The sequence below is a fragment of the Tachyglossus aculeatus genome, chromosome 26 (assembly GCF_015852505.1).
Source record: "Tachyglossus aculeatus isolate mTacAcu1 chromosome 26, mTacAcu1.pri, whole genome shotgun sequence".
NCBI classification, from domain to species: domain Eukaryota; kingdom Metazoa; phylum Chordata; class Mammalia; order Monotremata; family Tachyglossidae; genus Tachyglossus; species Tachyglossus aculeatus.
The window spans coordinates 19,967,463-19,985,759 of NC_052091.1; the positions used below are offsets into that span (position 1 = coordinate 19,967,463).

General features: G+C 48.3%; 1 protein-coding gene across 5 annotated transcripts in view; it reads right to left on the reverse strand.

Moving 5' to 3' along the window:
* Positions 1–18,297, reverse strand: part of IL16 (interleukin 16) — an 80,961-nt gene that overhangs the window by 37,672 nt on the left and 24,992 nt on the right. For 4 of the 5 annotated variants that reach the window (XM_038767504.1, XM_038767503.1, XM_038767501.1 and 1 more), the window contains 8 exons: positions 17,257–17,374; positions 13,511–13,619; positions 11,394–11,512; positions 10,387–10,497; positions 8,266–8,416; positions 7,386–7,459; positions 6,524–6,740; positions 2,363–2,480 (listed from right to left, as the gene is read on the reverse strand). In XM_038767504.1, the coding sequence (XP_038623432.1) occupies positions 2,363–2,480; positions 6,524–6,740; positions 7,386–7,459; positions 8,266–8,416; positions 10,387–10,497; positions 11,394–11,512; positions 13,511–13,619; positions 17,257–17,374 (1,017 nt within the window). The remainder of the gene's footprint in view (positions 1–2,362; positions 2,481–6,523; positions 6,741–7,385; positions 7,460–8,265; positions 8,417–10,386; positions 10,498–11,393; positions 11,513–13,510; positions 13,620–17,256; positions 17,375–18,297) is intronic. The other variant, XM_038767502.1, reaches the window with a different exon arrangement.

The window sequence follows — 18,297 nt, forward strand, 5'->3', positions numbered from 1 at the left end:
GTGCATAGTAGGTGGTCAGTACAGTGCTATGCATACGGTAGGTTCCTAGGGCAGTGCTTTGCAACATAGTGGGCACTCTACCTATAGCTAGCACCCAGTAGATGTTCAGTACAGTGTTCTGCATACAATAGGTTCCCAGAGCAGTTCTAATAATAATAATTATACCAATGATTATGATACTTGTTAAGCGCTTATTGTGTGTCAAGCACTGGGGTATCTACAAGTCAATTAGGTTGGACACAGTCCCTGTCCCACATGGGGCTCACAGTCTAAACCCCCATTTTACAGATGAGGTCACCGAGACCCAGAGAAATGAAGTGACTTGCCCAAGGTCACACAGCAGACAAGTGACAAAGTAGGAATTAGATCCCAGAACTTTCCCAGGCCTGTGCTCTATCTTCTAAGTCAGTTCTCTGCCCACAGCAGATGCCCAGAAGAGTGGTTTGCAAGCCATAGGTGTCCAGTACATTGCTCTGCTGAGCACCCACTGCTCAGCACAGGGCTCTGTAGGATGCTCAGCCTCCCAGCCCCTACTAACAACGAGAAGCAGCGTGGCTCGGTGGAAAGAGCATGGGCTTTGAAGTCGGAGGTCACACCTTCAAATCCCGGCTCTGCCAATTCATTCAATTGTATTTATTGAGCACTTACTGTGTGCAGAGCACTGTACTAAGCACTTGAGAAATACAAGTCGGCCACATAGAGATGGTCCCTACCCAACTGCCAGCTGTGTGACTTTGGGCAAGTCACTTCACTTCTCTGTGCCTCAGTTCCCTCATCTGGAAAATGGGGATTAAGAATATGAGCCCCCTGTGGGACAACCTGATCACCTTGTAACCTCCCCAGCGCTTAGAACAGTGCTTTGCACATAGTAAGTGCTTAATAAATGCCATTATTATTATTATTATTATTAACTACCTTCCTGCAGCATCTGAGGGACCGTCTTTCTCATGCTCACAGTCTGGGGTGTGGAGGCTTGACTCAGTTCCAACAAGGGAGGTCCCCAAAATCAGCATCCAACTCGCCCCTTCCCCCTTACTGTTCCCCCAGGGGGCACCCCCAATACACCTATGTCCTCAGTGGGGTCAAGTTCTTGGGTCCATTAATTTGGGGTTGGCCTTTTGTCGGTGGACAGAGGGCCAGAGGGAAGGAGGTAGGAAGGTAGATAGGAAGCAGCATGGCCTAGTGGATAGCGCATGGGCCTGGGAGTCAAAAGGATCTGGGTTCTAATCCCCACTCCGCCACTGTCTGCTGAGAGACCTCGGACAAGTCACTTCATTTCTCTGGGCCTCAGTGACCTCATCTGCAAAATGGAGATTAAGATTGTGAGCCCCATGCAGGACAGGAACTGTACTCAACCTGATTAACCTGTACGTACCCCAGTGCTTAGAACAGTTCTTGACACATAATAAGCTCTTCCATCATCATCATCATCAGGTAGGACAGTGCCCCCGACAGGAGTTTGTATGACACCCCAATGGGGGAGGCAGATATAAAAGTATAGATGGGGGTTCTAATCCCAGCTCTGCTGTGTGTCTGCTTTGTGACCTTGGACAAGTCACTTTACTTCTCTGGGCCTCAGTGCCTTATATGGAAAATGGGGATTCAGTCCTCCTCCCTCCTACTTAGACCGTGAGCCTCGTGTGGGACAGGTACTATGTCCACCCTAATTAGCTTGTTTCTATCCCAGCTCTTAGAACAGTGCTTGGCACATAGTAAGAGCCTAACAAGCACCATAATTATTATGATCATCATTATTACAAATAGAGTAACCAGAATCAACAATAGAATATACAATTGAAATAAAGAAGTATGCCCCCAGTTGAGGATGGGTATAAATAGATTCTTAATAGCTAGAGGTGGCAGGTAGGTTGTTGCAGCTTGGAATGCTAGGAACAAATCAGGGAAGACTTGCTGGAGGAGGAGGTGGGATTTTTAGGGGGGCCGGTGTTGACGGTTGGGAATGCTTTGGGATCTGTTGAGTTTGGGGTCGGTGATAATTCTTCCTGCTGGGTGGGCCAGGGCATCTTTATGCCCAAGATGCCCGCCTAGGGCATAATAATAACAATAATAATTAAGGTATTTGCTAAGTGCTTACTGTGTTGTGAGCACTGTTCTAAGCACTGGGTTCTAACCTGACTCTGCCACACATCTGCTCTGTGAACTTGGGAATTGAGACTTGTTTCAGTTTCTCTTTGCCTCAGTTCTCCTGTTCTCCCTCCTAATTAGTCTGTAAGCCCCATGCAGGACAGGGACCATGCCCAACAGACTTGCATCTGCCCCAGCGCTTAGAACAGTGTTTGACACCTAGTAAGCACTTAACAGATACCATTAAACAAACCAACAGACAAAACAAAGCTCCCACCTGAGTCTCCCATCCATGTGAGCCACGGAGCCGGGGGACAGGGTGTGAATGAAGATCCCAGAAATTCCCTGGAGGTGAGGAACGCTGCACAGACCGATCCCTAAGCCCACTCCAGCCTCTGCAGGAAAAAGGGAGATCCAAGGTCAATGCATCCAACCTGATTAATTTCCATCTACCCCAGGCTTAGAACGATGCTTGGCACATGGTAAGCACTTAGAACAGTGCTTTGCACACAGTAAGTGCTCAATAAATAGAACAGAACTAACGAATGAATAGATGCCAATGATCGAATAATTCTTCCAGAGGCTTCGGTCTCCCCCAGAGTCATTTCTCTATGTCGAAGTTGAGCCATAGGAGCTTCTGGGGGGAAGCAGACCCTCTCCGGCTATTTGTGGGTCCGTCAGATTCTTCTCATGGCTTGGCACCCCCAGATTAGAGAGGAGACAGCCTGGCAGTCGAAGTCTGAAGAACTGGGAGCTTAGGCCCAAGGGTTTCAGATCTTGTCCCTCACCTCGCTGCTCTCCTACTAAAACCCAGCCCACAAGCATTGCTCCTCTGGTGCTAACCTTCTCACTATACCCTTGATCCCGTCTATCTCGCCGCCAACCTCTCGCCCTTCTCATATCCGACATACAGTGACTTTTCCCACTTCCAAGCCTTATTCAAGGCACGACTCCTTCGGAAGGCCTTTCCTGGCTTATCCCTCCTCTCCTCTTTTCCCACTCCCTTCTGCCTCACCCTGACTTGTTCCCTTTATTCAGGCCCACCCCAGTCCACAGCACTTGTGTACATAGCTGTAATTTATTTATTTATATTAATCTGTGTCCACCTGTAATAATAATAATAATAATGATAATGATGGCATTTATTAAGTGCTTATTATGTGCAAAGCACTGTTCTAAGCACTGGGAAGGTTACAAGGTGATCAGGTTGTCCCACGGGGAGCTCACAGTCTTAATCCCCATTTTACAGATGAGGTAACTGAGGCCCAGAGAAGTTAAGTGACCTGCCCAAAGTCACACAGCTGACAATTGGTGGAGCTGGGATTTGAACCCCTGACCTCTGACTCCAAAGCCCGGGCTCTTTCCACTGAGCCACGCTGCTTCCCCCCTCTAGACTGTAAGCTCGTTGTGGGCAGGGAATGTGTCTGCTTTTTGTTACATTGACCGCTCCCAAGCGCTTAGTACAGTGCTGTGCATACGGTAAGCACTCAGTAAATACAGACTGACGCCGACTGACTTCAAAGACCAACCCCTCTACCCTCTCCTCCTGGCCCCCTTCTCTTCACCTCCAGCCTCCTACCCCACAAGTCCCCAGTTCCCTACTGAGAGAGCAAAGTGTTCAGCACACAGTAAGCAACATGGCTCAGTGGAAAGAGCCTGGGCTTTGGAGTCAGAGGTCATGGGTTCAAATCCCAGCTGGGCCAATTGTCAGCTGTGTGACTTTGGGCAAGTCACTTAACTTCTCTGTGCCTCTGTTACCTCATCTGTAAAATGGGGATTAAGACTGTGAGCCCCCCATGGGACAACCTGATCACCTTGTAACCTCCCCAGCACTTAGAACCGTGCTTTGCACATAGTAAGCGCTTAATAAATGCCATCATTATTATTATTATTATTATTGAGAAGCAGCATGGCCTAGTGGATAGAACACGGACCTGGGAGTCAGGAGAATCTGGGTTCTAATCCCACTCTGCCATCTGTCTGCTGTGTGACCTCGGGCAAGTCACTTCACTTCTCTCTGCCTCAGTTCCCTCATCTTGAAAATGGGGATTAAGACTGTAAGCCCCATGTGGGACATAGACTATGTCCAACCTGATAAGCGGCGAGGCCTAATGGAAAGAACCCGGGCCTGGAAGTCAGAAGACATGGGTTCTAATCCTGGCACTGTCACAAGACTAAGCCCCCATTTTCCTCTGCTCCCTCTCCCCTCCCCATCGCCCCAACTCTCTTCCTTTGCTCTACCCCCCTCCCCGCCCCACAGCACTTGTGTATGTAATAATAATACTACTACTAATAATGGCATTTATTTAGCACTTACTATGTGCAAAGCACTGTTCTAAGCACTGGGAAGATTACAAGGTGATCAGGTTGTCCCACGGGGGGTTCACAGTCTTAATCCCCATTTTACAGATGAGGTAACTGAGGCCCAGAGAAGTTAAGTGATTTGCCCAGAGTCACACAGCTGAAATTGGCGGAGCTGGGATTTGAACCCATGACCTCTGACTCCAAAGCCCAGGTTCTTTCCACTGAGCCACTACATATTTATAATTATAATTCTATTTATTTTTATTAATCATGTGGATATATCTATAATTCTATTTATTTATAATGGTGCTACTGATGCCTGTTTACTTGTTTTGTTGTCTGTCTTCTCCCTTCTAGACTGTGAGCCCATTGTGGCAGGGATTGTCTCTGTTGCTGAGTTGTGCTTCGCAAGCGCTTGGTACAGTGCTCTGCACACAGTAAGCACTCAATAAATACGATTGAATGAATGAATATCTGCTGTGTGACCCTGGGCAAGTAATTTAACTGGAAAGAGTCCGGGCTTGGGAGTCAGAGGTCACGGGTTTAAATCCTGACTCCGCCACTTGCCAGCTGTGTGCCTTTGGGCAAGTCGCTTAACTTCTCTGTGCCTCAGTTACTTCATCTGAAAAATGGGTATTAAGACTGTGAGCCCCATGTGGGACAACCTGATTACCTTGTATCCCCCCAGCTCTTAGAACAGTGCTTAGCACATAGTAAGCACTTAACAAATGCCATCATTATTCCAGCGCTTAGAACAGTGCTTTGCACATAGTAAACGCTTAACAAATACCATCACTGTTATTTAACTTTTATGTGCCTCAGTTCCCTCACCTGCAAAATGGGAATTCAATTCCTGTTCTCCCTCCTTCTTAGACTGTGAGCCCACGTGGGACCTGATTATCTTGTATCTACCCTGGTGCTTAGTACAGTGCTTGGCATATAGTAAGTGCTTAACGGATACTACAGTTATTATTAGTATTATCTACCCTAGTACTTACTACCATCCTTGGCACATAGTAAGCGCACAACAAATACTGCTGCAGAGAAGCAGCATGGCTCAGTGGAAAGAGCACGGGCTTTGGAGTCAGTGGTCATGGGTTCAAATCCTGGCTCCGCCAATTGCCAGCTGTGTGACTTTGGGCAAGTCACTTAACTTCTCTGTGCCTCAGTTACCTCATCTGTAAAATGGGGATTGACCGTGAGCCCCCCGTGGGACAACCTGATCACCTTGTAACCTCCCCAGCGCTTAGAACAGGGCTTTGCACATAGTAAGCGCTTAATAAATGCCATTATTATTATTATTATTATTATTAAATACCATAAATAAGTGCTCAGTGAGTACAGTTGACCTTTCCTCAGAGGGGCGGAAGAGCCACTAATAAGCCTTGGACAGAGTGATTCCCTATTCTTATGTATTTGTGTAGCTATCTCAGCATTATGTACATAACTTTAAATTATATATTATAAATTACTTATTCATTCGTATTAATGTCTGTCTCCCCCTCTAGACTATAAACTCATTCTGGGCAAGGAACATGTCTGTTGATTCTTTTGTATCGTCCTCTCCCAAGCACTTAGTAGAGTGCTCTGCAGATAGTAACTGCTCAGCGATAGGGGATATGTCTGTTTATTGTTATAGTGTGCTCTCCCCGTCACTTAATACAGTACTCTGCACACAATAAATGCTCAATAAATACAACTGAATGAATAAATACTATTGATTGATGAATTGATACTCGACCCCACCCCTGCCATGATGGCCCTGCTCCTGTGGCTCGAAGAGGGGGAAAGGGGATAAGGGAAGGTGGATCCAGGGTGTCTGGTAGAGAAGCAGCATGGCCTAGTGGACAGAGCATGGGCCTGGGATTCAAAGAGTCATGGGTTCTAATCCTGACTCCGCCACTTATCTGTTGTATCACCTTGGGTAAGTCACTTCACTTCTCTGTGCCTCAGTTCCCTCCTCTGTCAAATAGGGATTGAGACCATGAGCCCCAAATGGGACAGGGACTGTGTCCAACTCGATTTTCTTGTATCCACCCCAATGCTTAGGACAGTGCCTGGCACCTAATAAGTGCTTAACAAATACTACAGTCATTATTGTTATTATTATTATCCCAGGCTCGGCGGTCCACACCTTTGTTGAGAGACACCTCCACGACGATCCGGTCATTGGGCTTGGCTAGAGGGACCAAAGAGGGTCCATTCTCTGGACAGAAAGGGCTGCTTTCCTCGGGGAGACTGGTTCCGGAACTGAGAGAGTGACACAGAGGCGGGGAGGAGCGATTGGCTGCAGCGAAGGATGTCCCAAGGCTGGTGCGCACGGTGAGTGTCAGGAGGCCTTTCTTGGCTTGCTGAGCAGGTGGAGAAAGGGAAACATGGAAACTCAGAGACATGGAGAGAGAGAGCGTGGCCCTGTCAGTGGGGGGCCCTGAGGCTGTGAGGGTCTTGGGCAGGCTGGATTACGGGGGCAGTCCACGGGGGTCCTGGGCAAGGTGGGCCGTGGTTTGGGATGGGTGAAGGGGGCTGCGGGGGTCCTGGGCCGACTGGGTCATCATTAGGAGAAGCAGCGTGGCTCAGTGGAAAGAGCACAGGCTTTGGAGTCAGAGTTCATGGGTTCAAATCCCGGATCCGCTAATTGTCAGCTGTGTGACTTCGGGCAAGTCACTTCACTTCTCTGTGCCTCAGTTCCCTCATCTGTAAGATGGGGATTAAGACTGTGAGACCCCGTGGGACAACCTGATCACCTTGTAACCTCCCCAGCACTTAGAACAGTGCTTTGCACATAGTAAGTGCTTAATAAATGCTATTGTTATTATTATTATTATTTGGATCATGGAGGACCATGGGGATCGCTGCCCATGGTTTGGGGTCTCAGGTGGGTTGGGCCATGGGTTGGGTCTGTGGAGGTACCAGAGAGGCCGAGCTATGAGGGGCCTGTGGGGACTGAGTTATGAGGGGCCCGTGGGGGTCTCAGACAGGCTGGCCTTTGGGGTCACCTTGAACTTCTGCAGGGCATCCTGATGTGTCAGCCCGAACATGGACTCTCCATTCAGCTCCAGGACCTCATCTCCTGCTCAGGCGAAGGCACAGAAGCCAGAGAGGGAGGTCAGCCCTCCTCTGGTCACCTGGAGCCAGCTGACTGCCAGGGGGTCAGCCACCCTGGCCAGTGTGGCATGGGACAGGGCTCACATCGGCATAAGTTCAAACAGAGCCTGGGGTGGGGCCTGTAAGTGCTCTGTGGGCAGGGGATTCATTCATTCAATCGTATTTATTGAGTGCTTACTGTGTGCAGAGCACTGTACTAAGCACTTGGGAAGTATGAGTCGGCAACATATAGAGACGGTCCCTACCCAATAATGGGCTCACAGTCTAGAAGGGGGAAACAGACAGCAAAACAAAACATGTAGACAGGTGTCAAAATAGAATTAAAGCGAATGTGTCTGTTTATTGTTCTATTAGACTTTCCCAAATGCTTAGTGCAGTGCTTTGCATACAGTAAGCGCTCAATACGTATAACTGAATGAATGAATACTCCTTTGAAGCTGAGAGAGACAGCTTGAGAGAGAGAGAGACAAGTGGAAATGAGGGGAGATGAGATATTAACATAAATAACTAAATGACAGATAGGAACATAAGTGCTGTGGGGCTGGGAGAGGGGAAGAACAAAGGAAGTAAGTCAGGGTGAAGCAGAAGGGAATGGGAGAAGAAGGAAGGGTGGGGGGGTTAGTAAGGGAAGGCCTCTAGGAGGAGATGGGCCTTCAGTAAAGCTTTGGATGGGGGTGGGTGGTGGGAGGGGCAGATCAGGGTGGTGGACAGGATGGGGCTGTCCTTCGGGCTGATGGTCCGGCCGGCCCTGGCGAGCGGAGGAGACCTCACCTTCTTGGAGCCGGCCATCAGCAGCTGCTGCCCCTCCGGGGAACACCGTCTTTACGTAGATGCCGATGGGCCCATACATGCTGTCCTGGCCCCCCACGATGCTGAAGCCCAGGCCCTGAGGAGAGGGGGACACCAAGGTGGACCCCCAGCTCTGGGGAGAGGAGAGACACCGATGGACCTCCAGCTCTGGGGAGAGGGGAGGCAGTCATGGACACATCCAGCCCTGGGATGTGGGGGAGACACTAATGGACCATAAATGCTGACCTGGGCCCCTGAGGTGCTGAAACCCAGCTCTGTGGAGAGGGGGAGGGAGGAGGCTGTGGTCATAGTTAGGGGACTGGACCAAGCATGGAAGGCCTCCCCACCACCACACTCCACCCCTCTTCTACTCTCCCACCTCCTCGCCTAGTGCCAGGGACTCAGCCCCTCTCCTTCTTCTACTTGGGTGCTTCTGCCTCCTCCATAGAATGGGAGGGATACATATATATGTGTGTGTATATATATATATATGTGTGGATATATATGTGTGTGTGTGTGTGTGTGTGTGTGTGTGTGTCAGGGTCAAGCACTTAGAACAGTACTCTGCATATAGTAAGTGCTCAATAACTACCACTGACTGATTTATTGACTGAGGGTGACTGTGAACGTGACTGTGCGTCTATGTAGGCAAATCTGAGTGTGTGCCTGTGTGTCTGCAAATAACTGTGGTGTTTGTTAAGTGCTTACTATGTGCCAGACACTGTCCTAAGTGCTGGGGTAGATACAAGCAAATCGGGTTGGGCACAGTTCCTGTGCCACATGGGGCTCACAGTCTTAATCCCCATTTTTCAGATGAGGGAACTGAGGCCCAGAGAAGTAAAGGGACCTTGCTCAAGGTCACCCAGCAGACAAGTGGCAGAGCAGGGATTAGAACCCAGGTCCTTCTGACTCCCAGGTCTGGGCTCTAGCCACTAGGCCACTCTAAGAGTGATTGTGTATCAATATAGGCAAATATGAGTGTGTTGTGTGTATGCCGATGTGAGAGAATTTGCATGTGGATATGAATGAGGGCATAAATCAGTTAATTGTATTTATTCTGCTCTTACTGTGTGCAGAGCACTGTACTAAGCACTTGTGAGAATACAATAGAACAGAGTTGGTAGACATGTTACCTGCCCACAGCGAGCTTATAGTCTAGACGGGGTGAGACAGGCAATAAATTACGGATGTGAACGGGAGCGCTGGAGGGGTGAGAGAGGAGTGAATAAAGGATGCATATCCAAGTGCAAGGGAGATGCAGAAGGGAGTGGGAGAAGAGGAAATGAGGATTTAGTCAGGGAAGACTGCTTGATGCTTTCAAAAAGGCTTGTGGTGCACCTGTGTGTATTTAGGGGTGGGGCATCCGTGGCATAGTGGATAGAGCACAGTCCTGGGAGTCAAAAGGTTATGGGTTCTAATCCCAACTCCACCACTTAATAATAATAATAATGGCATTTATTAAGCGCTTACTATGCGCAAAAAACCGTTCTAAGTGCTGGGGAGGTTATAAGGTGATCAGGTTGTCCCACAGGGGGTCGCAGTCTCAGCGTGGGTCAGTGGAAAGAGCACGGGCTTGGGAGTCAGAGGTCATGGGTTTGAATCCCAGCTCTGCCGCTTGTCAGCTGTGTGACCTTGGGCAAGCCACTTAACTTCTCTGGGCCTCAGTTCTCTCATCTGTAAAATGGGGATTAAGACTATGAGAACCACGTGGGACAACTTGATTACCTCGTATCCCCCAAGTGCTTAGAACAGTGCTTTGCACATAGTAAGCACTTAGCAAATACCATTATTATTATTAATAATCCTCTAGACTATAAACTCATTGTGGGGAGGGAATATGTCTGTTGATGGTTCTATGATACTCTCCCAAGTGCTTAGTACAGTGCTTTGCATACAGTAAGTGCTCAATAAATATGATCAACTCACTGATCAAAGCCCACTAGCTGCTGGGAATGTGCCCACCAACTCTGTTATATTGTCCTCTTCCAAGCGCTTAGTACAGTGCTCTGCACAGGGTAAGTGCTCAATAAATATAACTCACTGACTGACGCAAGACAGAATGGGGATGGGCTCTGCGGTTCGGGTGCTGGAGGGGGCTCTCACCTTGGCTCGACCTTTCATCAGGACGATGTCGTTGATGACTGAGGCCTGGGAGCTGCTCCGAGATGGCAGAATCTGGGCCAGGCTTGGGGAGACGGAGGGTCCGGAGGTAACCTGCAGGCGGCAGGCACGGGGGGACAATTCGGGGTGGGTCTGGCCTCGGGGGCTTCACCCCAGCTGGCTACCCTGGTAGCCATCATGGCGGCCACCAGCTGAGGAAACGCTGCTCTCCTTTGGCCTAGCCCTGGCCCCTGAGCTCTGTTCTGGGAGACCCCAGGCTGGACTCTGGTGGTCGTGGCCACCCGGGCCTTCATGTGAAACCAATCTCATGTGGTCACTCTCCTCGCTACTCTCCTACTACAACCCAGTCCGCACACTTCATTCCTTTAATGCCAGCCTTCTCAGTGTACCTCGATCTCTTCTGTCTTGCCACCGACCTTTGGCCCACATCCTCCCTCTGTCCTGGAATGCCCTCCCTCCTCAAATCCAACACGCAATAGCGCCCAGTCAGTCCTGGGGCCTGAGGTCACAGCTTCCAGCCAGCCCTGGGGGCCAGAAGTCACAGCTTCCGGCCAGTCCTGAAGGCCAGGGGTCAAAGCGCCTAGCCACATCTGGGGGGCAGGGTCATAGCTTCCTGTTGGCCCAGAGGGCCAGGGATCACAGCCAGTCAGTCCTGGGGGCTGGGAGTCAAAGTTTCCAGTAGGTCCTGCAGGTCAAGGGTAACAGCTTCCAGTCAGTCTTGGAGGCCAGGGGTCAAAGTGCCCAGCCAGACCTGGGGGTCAGGAGTCACAGCTCCCAGTCAGTCCTGGGGACCAGGGGGTCAGAGCACCCAGCCAGGCCTGGGGACCAAGGGTCACAGCTTCCAATCAGCCCTGGGGGCCAGGGGTCATAGCTTCCAATTGGTCCTGAGGGTCAAGGGTCATCTAGTCAGTTCTGGGGGTCAGAGGTCATAATAGTCATCCCCAGGGGCCAGGGGTCACAGCTTCAAGCAGGCCCTGGCGGCTGCTCACCTGAGTTCCTCCTGAGCAGTCAAGCTGCTGGGACCAGGCCTTCCTCGGCCGTCCACAGCCAAGGCTCAGGGGCCGTGTCTCGGGGTCACCATGCTCTCTGATCCAGCAGGAGTTGAAGCCTAAATGAAAGAAATGCTCACGGACAAGTTCTCTGCTGAGACGACTCCCCTTCGGACTGCTCGATAGTGGGCGAGCCGAACTTGTCTGTCATATTATTATTTTGGCTTTTTAATGATATTTGTCAGTCGATCAGTCTATTAGTGGTATTTATTGAGCACTTACTTTGTACTAAGTGCTTGGAAGAGCACAGTAGAATTAGCAGACACATTCCCTGCCCATAAAGAGCTTACCCATAGTAAGCGCTTAACCAATACCATAGGGAAAAAAAAGAAACACTAACCCTTTCAGATAAGCACCAACCCAGAAGCAGGTGGGGACTGAGGAAGCGGCCAGGAACATCACAGGGAGGTGTCCAGGTGGGGAGGATAATGATAAGTGTGGTATTTGTTAAGCACTTACTATGTGCCAGGCACTGTATTAAGTGCTGAGAAGAAGCATGGCACAGTGGATAATAATAATAATAATAATGGCACTTATTAAGTGCTCACTATGTGCAAAGCACTGTTCTAAGTGCTGGAGCACTGTTCTAAGTGCTGGGCACTGTTTTAAGCACTGGACACTGTTCTAAGCACTGGGTAGAGCAGGTGCCTGGGAGTGGGAAGGAGCGGGTTATAATTCCGTCTCTGCCACTTGTCTGCTGTGTGAACTTGGGCAAGTCAATTCACTTCTCTGTGTCTCAGTTACCTCATCTGTAAAATGGGGAATGAGAATGTGAGCCCCTTATGGGATAGGGACTGTGTCCAACATGATTTGCTTGTATGCACCCCAGTGTTCAGTACAGTGCCTGGCACACAGTAAATGCTCAACAAATACTACAATTATTGTTATTATTACAAGCAAGTCAGGTTGGACACAGTCCCTGTCCTGCACGGGACTCACAGTCTTAATCTCCATTTTACAGATGATCGCCTTTTATAGATGAGGTAACTGAGGCACAGAGAAGTGAAGCGACTTACCCAAGGCCACACAGCAGACAAGCAGTGGAGCTGAGATTAGAACCCATGACCTTTTGACTCCCAGGCCTGTGCCCAGGCTGGGCAACTTGACTTTACTTCTCTTAGCCTCAGTTACCTCGCCCATAAAAATGGTGCTATTTGTTAAGCACTTACTATGTGCCAAGCACTGTTCTAAACACTGAGGTAATTAATTAATGATGGCATTTATTAAGCACTTACTATGTGCAAAGCACTGTTCTAAGCGTTGGGGAGGTTACAAGGTAATCAGGTTGTCCCAAATGGGGCTCACAGTCTTAATCACCATTTCACAGATGAGGGAACTGAGGCACAGAGAAGTGAAGTAACTTGCCCAAAGTCACATAGCAGACAAGTGACAGAGTCGGGATTAGAACCTGTGACCTCTGATTCCCAACTCCAGTCTCTTTCCACTGAGCCACGCTGCTTCTCTGGGATTTAGAATGTGAGCCCCATGTAGGACAAGGACCGTGTCCAGATTGATGAAACAGAAGCAGCATGGCTCAGTGGAAAGAGCCCGGGCTTTGGAGTCAGAGGTAGTGGGTTCGAATCCCGCCAGCACCACAAGTCTGCTGCGTGACCTTGGGCAAGTCACTTAACTTCTCTGAGCCTTGTTACCTCATCTGTAAAAATGGGGATTAAGACTGTGAGCCCCACGTGGGACAACTTGATCACATTGTATCCCCCCCAGCGCTTAGAACAGTGCTTTGCACATAGTAAGCGCTTAAAAATGCCATCATTATTATTATTATTATTATCTGTCCCAGGGCTTAGAACAGTACTTGGCACATAGTAAGTGTTTAGCAAGTATCATAATTATTATTATTCTAGACTGTAAGCCCGTTATTGGGTAGGGAATGTCTCTGTTGCCGACTTGTACTTCCCAAGCGCTTAGTACAGTGCTTTGCACACAGTAAGCACCCAATAAATACAATTGAATGAATATTTTTAGTAGTAGTAGTTGTAAGTGCTTAATGAATGCCATCATCATCATCAAGGCAAAGACAGCTTGCAGTAAAGACTTACTGTCAGAGTCAGTCTGGGGCCTTAGACAGCCAGATCTCGGTGGCGGAAGACAATTCCCAGTTGATTCCAGATCCTTGGGCTTTTCCAGAGAAGCAGCTGCGGTGGTTTCCTGAAAAACAGCCCCACAGAACCTCAAGAGAAACAGCGTGGCCTAGGGCCTGGAAGTCAGAAGGACCTGGGTTCTCATCCCAGCTCCGCCACTTGTCTACTGGGTGACTTTGGGCATGTGACTTCGCTTCTCTGGGCCTCGGTTTCCTCATCTGCAAAATGGGGATTGAGATCGTGAGCCCCATGCGGGACAGGAACTGCGTCCAACCTGATTAGCTTGCAATGAGCCCCATGAGGGACAGGGACTGTGTCCAACCTGATTAGCTTGCAACAACTTCAGGGCTTAGAAGAGTGCCTAGCAGAGTAAGTGCTTAACAAATACCGTTATTATTATTATCATTATTACCTGAACTTCCCGTGTGCGCACTGCTGTTTTGGAAGAATGGCAGGGAAATCTTGGGGCTTCAGCTTTGGTTTCACCAGCCACAGAGGTAAAATGGAACTGGAGTTAGAGGTGGGGCTAGAGGTTCTGGGCCAGGAGGTGGGAGTGAGAGCTGAGACGAGGGGCTGTGGTGGTAATAATAATAATGATAATAATAATAATGATGGCATTTGTTAAGCGCTTACTATGTGCAAAATACTGTTCTAAGTGCTGGGGAGGATACAAGGTGATCAGGTTGTCCCACGCGGGGCTCACAGCCTTAATCCCCATTTTACAGATGAGGGAACTGAGGCACAGAGAAGTGAAGTGACTTGCCCAAAGTCACACAACTGACAATTGGCAGAGCCAGGATTTGAAGCCCGTACTTGTTCCGTTGAGCCACGGCACTAATGGCCCTGGGCCAGGGGATGTTGACCAAAGGGAAGGGGACAGAGCTGAGGCCACTGCAGTAGTATCCGTTAAGTGCCCACTTAGTAATAATTACAGTATTTTTAAATTAAAGTAATTCCAGCTACATTAAGAAGCAGCATGGCCTAGGGAAAAGAGCATGGGCCCGGGAGTCAGAGGACATGAGTTCTAATCCCTGCTCACCACATGTCTGCTGTGTGACTTTAGGCAAATCGCAGCTTTAATTCTATTTATTCTGACAACTTGACCCCTGTCCACATGTTTTGTTTTGTTGTCTGTTTCCCCCTTCTAGACTGTGAGCCCGTTGTTGGGTAGGGACCGTCTCTATATGTCACCAACTTGTACTTCCCAAGTGTTTAGTACAGTGCTCTGCACATAGTAAGCGCTCAATAAATACGGCAATGAATGAATGAATGAATGAGCCTCAATTACCTCATCTGTAAAATAAGGACAAAGATTGTGAGCCCCGTGTGGGACCTGATTAGCTTGTATCTACCCTAGTGCTTAGAACAGTGCTTGGCACATAGTAAGTGCTTAACAAATACCATTGTTATTAATAGTGGTATTCTCATTTGTAGTAGTAGTAGTACTTGCTAAACGCTTACAGCATGTCAAGCAGTGGTATGTTTTGTTTTGTTGTCTGTCTCCCCCTTCTAGACTGTAAGCCTGCTATTGGGTAGGAACTGTCTCTATATGTTGCCAACTTGTACTTCCCAAGCGCTTAGTACAGTGCTCTGCACACAGTAAGTGCTCAATAAATACGATTAAATGAATTAATGAATGGTACAAGCTAATCAATTTGGACACAGTTCCTGTCCCTCCTGGGGCTCATAGTATTTATTCCAGTTTCACAGATGTGGTCACTGAAGTGCGAGAAGGGAAGTGACTCATTCAAGGTAACACAGGCCTTGCTGCTTCACTGCACTTGGTGAAGTAGACTGTATTAGGCTCTTGGGAAGTATAGCATAAAGAAATGACACATTCCCTGTCCACCAGGAATTTATACTCTAATGGCAGGGGTTGGGGAGGTAGACGAACATAAAAATCTTTACACCTAGAGTGGTCAAAATAAATGAGTACACATTTACACATGAACTTGAAGGAGGCTGTAAATAAATTAAGTGATAGAGCTGACTGAAGAATGATATGGCTCAAGACAATGGAAAATAAATCAGGGAAATCTTGTCGAAGTGGAATTTTAGGAGAGATTTGCATGTGGGAAATGGACTGTCTGTCGGATTTAGTCGGGGAGGGAGTTCCAGGACAAATGGTGTGAGGGGGAAAAAGGTCAGAGGGAAATGCAGTTGGGAAGGGATACAGTTTGGAGAAGCAACTTGACCTAGTGGCTAGAGCCCAGGTCTAGCAGTCAGAAAGATCTGGGTTCTAATCCAGGCTCTGCCACTTGTCTGCTGTGTGACTTTGGGTGAGTCACTTCACTTCTCAGGGCCTCAGTTACCTCATCTGTAAAATGGGGATTAAGGCTGTGAGCCCTACATGGGACAAGGACTGCGTCCAACCTGATTAGCATATATCTACCCTGACACTTAATACAGTGCCTGTCACATAGTTTGTTGTTTTACTGTACTTTCCTAAGCTCATGCACTTACAGTATACATGCACCATCAGTAGGTCCTCAATAAATACAATTGACTGAATGAATGAATGAAGAGTTTAACATCTGGCTTAGTGAATAGACCACAGGCCTAAGAGTCAGAAGGACCTGGGTTCTAATCCTGACTCCGCCACATAATAATAATAATTGTGGTATTTGTTAAGCACTTACTATGTGTCAGGCGCTGTACTGCCTGCTGTGTGACTTTAGGCAATGCACTTAACTTCTCTAGGCCTCAGTTACCTAATCTGTAATATGGAGATTAAGAGCGTGAACCCCATGTGGGACAGCAACTGTGTCCAACCTGATTAACTTGTATCTACCCCAGTGCTTAGAACAGTACTTGGCACAAAGTAAGCGCTTAACAAGTTCCGTAATTATTAAACACCATAAAAAGGAGGGTAACTTGGAAGGAATGAAGACAGCAAGTTGGAGAATCAATCAATCAATGGTATTTATTGAGCGCTTACTCTGTGCCGAGCATTGTACTAGGTGCTCAGGAGAGAACAATACTGCAGAGCTCACGGAAGAGAGAGTTGATGGATTTGGAGGGACCCATGTGGTAGATAATCTTGAAGCCAATTATGAGGAGGATTTCTCTGACATGAAGGGACACGGGGGTTTTGAGGAGAGGGGAGATGTGGTCTAAGGAATGCCCACAGAAATACCCCAGTCAAAACAGGTTCCCTTTGTTTCCCACTAAAAAGCCAAAGAAAATCCCCAGGCTGATTTTCTGAGGGGAAGGAAGCTCACAGGTTGGCGGCAAAAAAGGCACAACTTCTTGTAGATTCAATCCTGCAGCCTGGGAGAAAGCTGACACTCGCCGAGGTTGGGCCAGGCTTCGGCCCGGAGCCTGGGCAAAAGACGGAATTTGAGCAGAGTGCTTCTACACCCAGTGACTCACAGGCCCAGCATCCCTTTTTTTAAAAATTTGTTGTATTTGTTAAGTGCTTACCATGTGCCAGGCCTTATACTAAGCCTGGGGAGATACAAGCTAATCAGGTTGGACACAGCCCCTGTCCCACATGGGGCTTCTGGTCTTCACCCGCATTTTACAGGTGAGGCGACCAAGGCCCAGAGCGGTGAAGTGACTTGGCCAAGGTCACCCAGCAGACACGTGGTGGAGTCGGGATTAGAACGTAAGTGTTCTGACTCCCCTGTCTGTGCTCTAGCTGCTAGACCATGACTGGATAGAGTCCTTGAGGCTGCAGAGACATCACTGTGACACAGCCTTACCTCATCATCAATCACCCAGTTGACCAATCCCATGGCAGGCTGTACGAGAACACCCGTCTCTTGGCTGGACAGTCGGTTAAGTGAGAGGTCACTGAGGGTCAACGGTTCACCTCTGTCCCTAAGGGCAAGAGAGATCCTTCAGTCCCCACTGGTCGAATCCCGGCTCCCCTGCTTGCCTCCCATGTGACCTTGTAAAAGTCGCATAACATATTAAGTAGTATATTAACATATTCAGTAATAGATACAATAAGAATAATTGTGGTATTTGTTAAGCACTTACTTTGTGCCAAGCACTGTAGTAAGAGCTGGGTTGGATACAAACAACTCGGGTTGGACACAGTCCCCATCCCATGTGGGGCTCACAGCCTCAAACCCCACATTACAAATGAGAAAACTGAGGCACAGAGAAGCGAAGTGACTTCTCCAAGGTCACACAGCAGACAAGTGACAGAGCTAGAGTTACAACCCATGATCTTCTGACTCCCAGGCCTGGGCTCTATCCACTATGCCATGTATATAAAAATTATATTTATAAATACATAAATATATATTTCTATTGTTTTTATTAATGTCTGTCTCCCCCTCTAGACTGTCAGCTCATTGTGGGCAGGGAATGTGTCTGTCATATTGATATATTGTACTTCCATGCTCTTAGTACAGTGCTCTTCACACAGTAAGCGCTCAATAAATATGATTGACTGACTGATTAAATTCTCTGGGCCTCAGTTTCCTCGTCTGTAAAATGGGGATTTGATAGCTGCTGTCCCTCCCCCTTAGACTCTGTGGATAATAATAATAATAATTAATAACAATTATGGTATTTGGTAAGCATTTACTTTGTGCTGTTCACTGTTCTAAGCACTGGGGTAGCTACGAGGTAATCAGGTTGTCCCACGTGGGGCTCACAGTCTTAATCCTCATTTTACAGATAAGGTAACTGAGGCCCAGAGATGTCAAGTGACTTTCCCAAGGTCACACAGCAGACAAGTGGCAGAGCCGGGATTAGAACCCACGTCCTCTGACTCCCAAGCCCATGCTCTT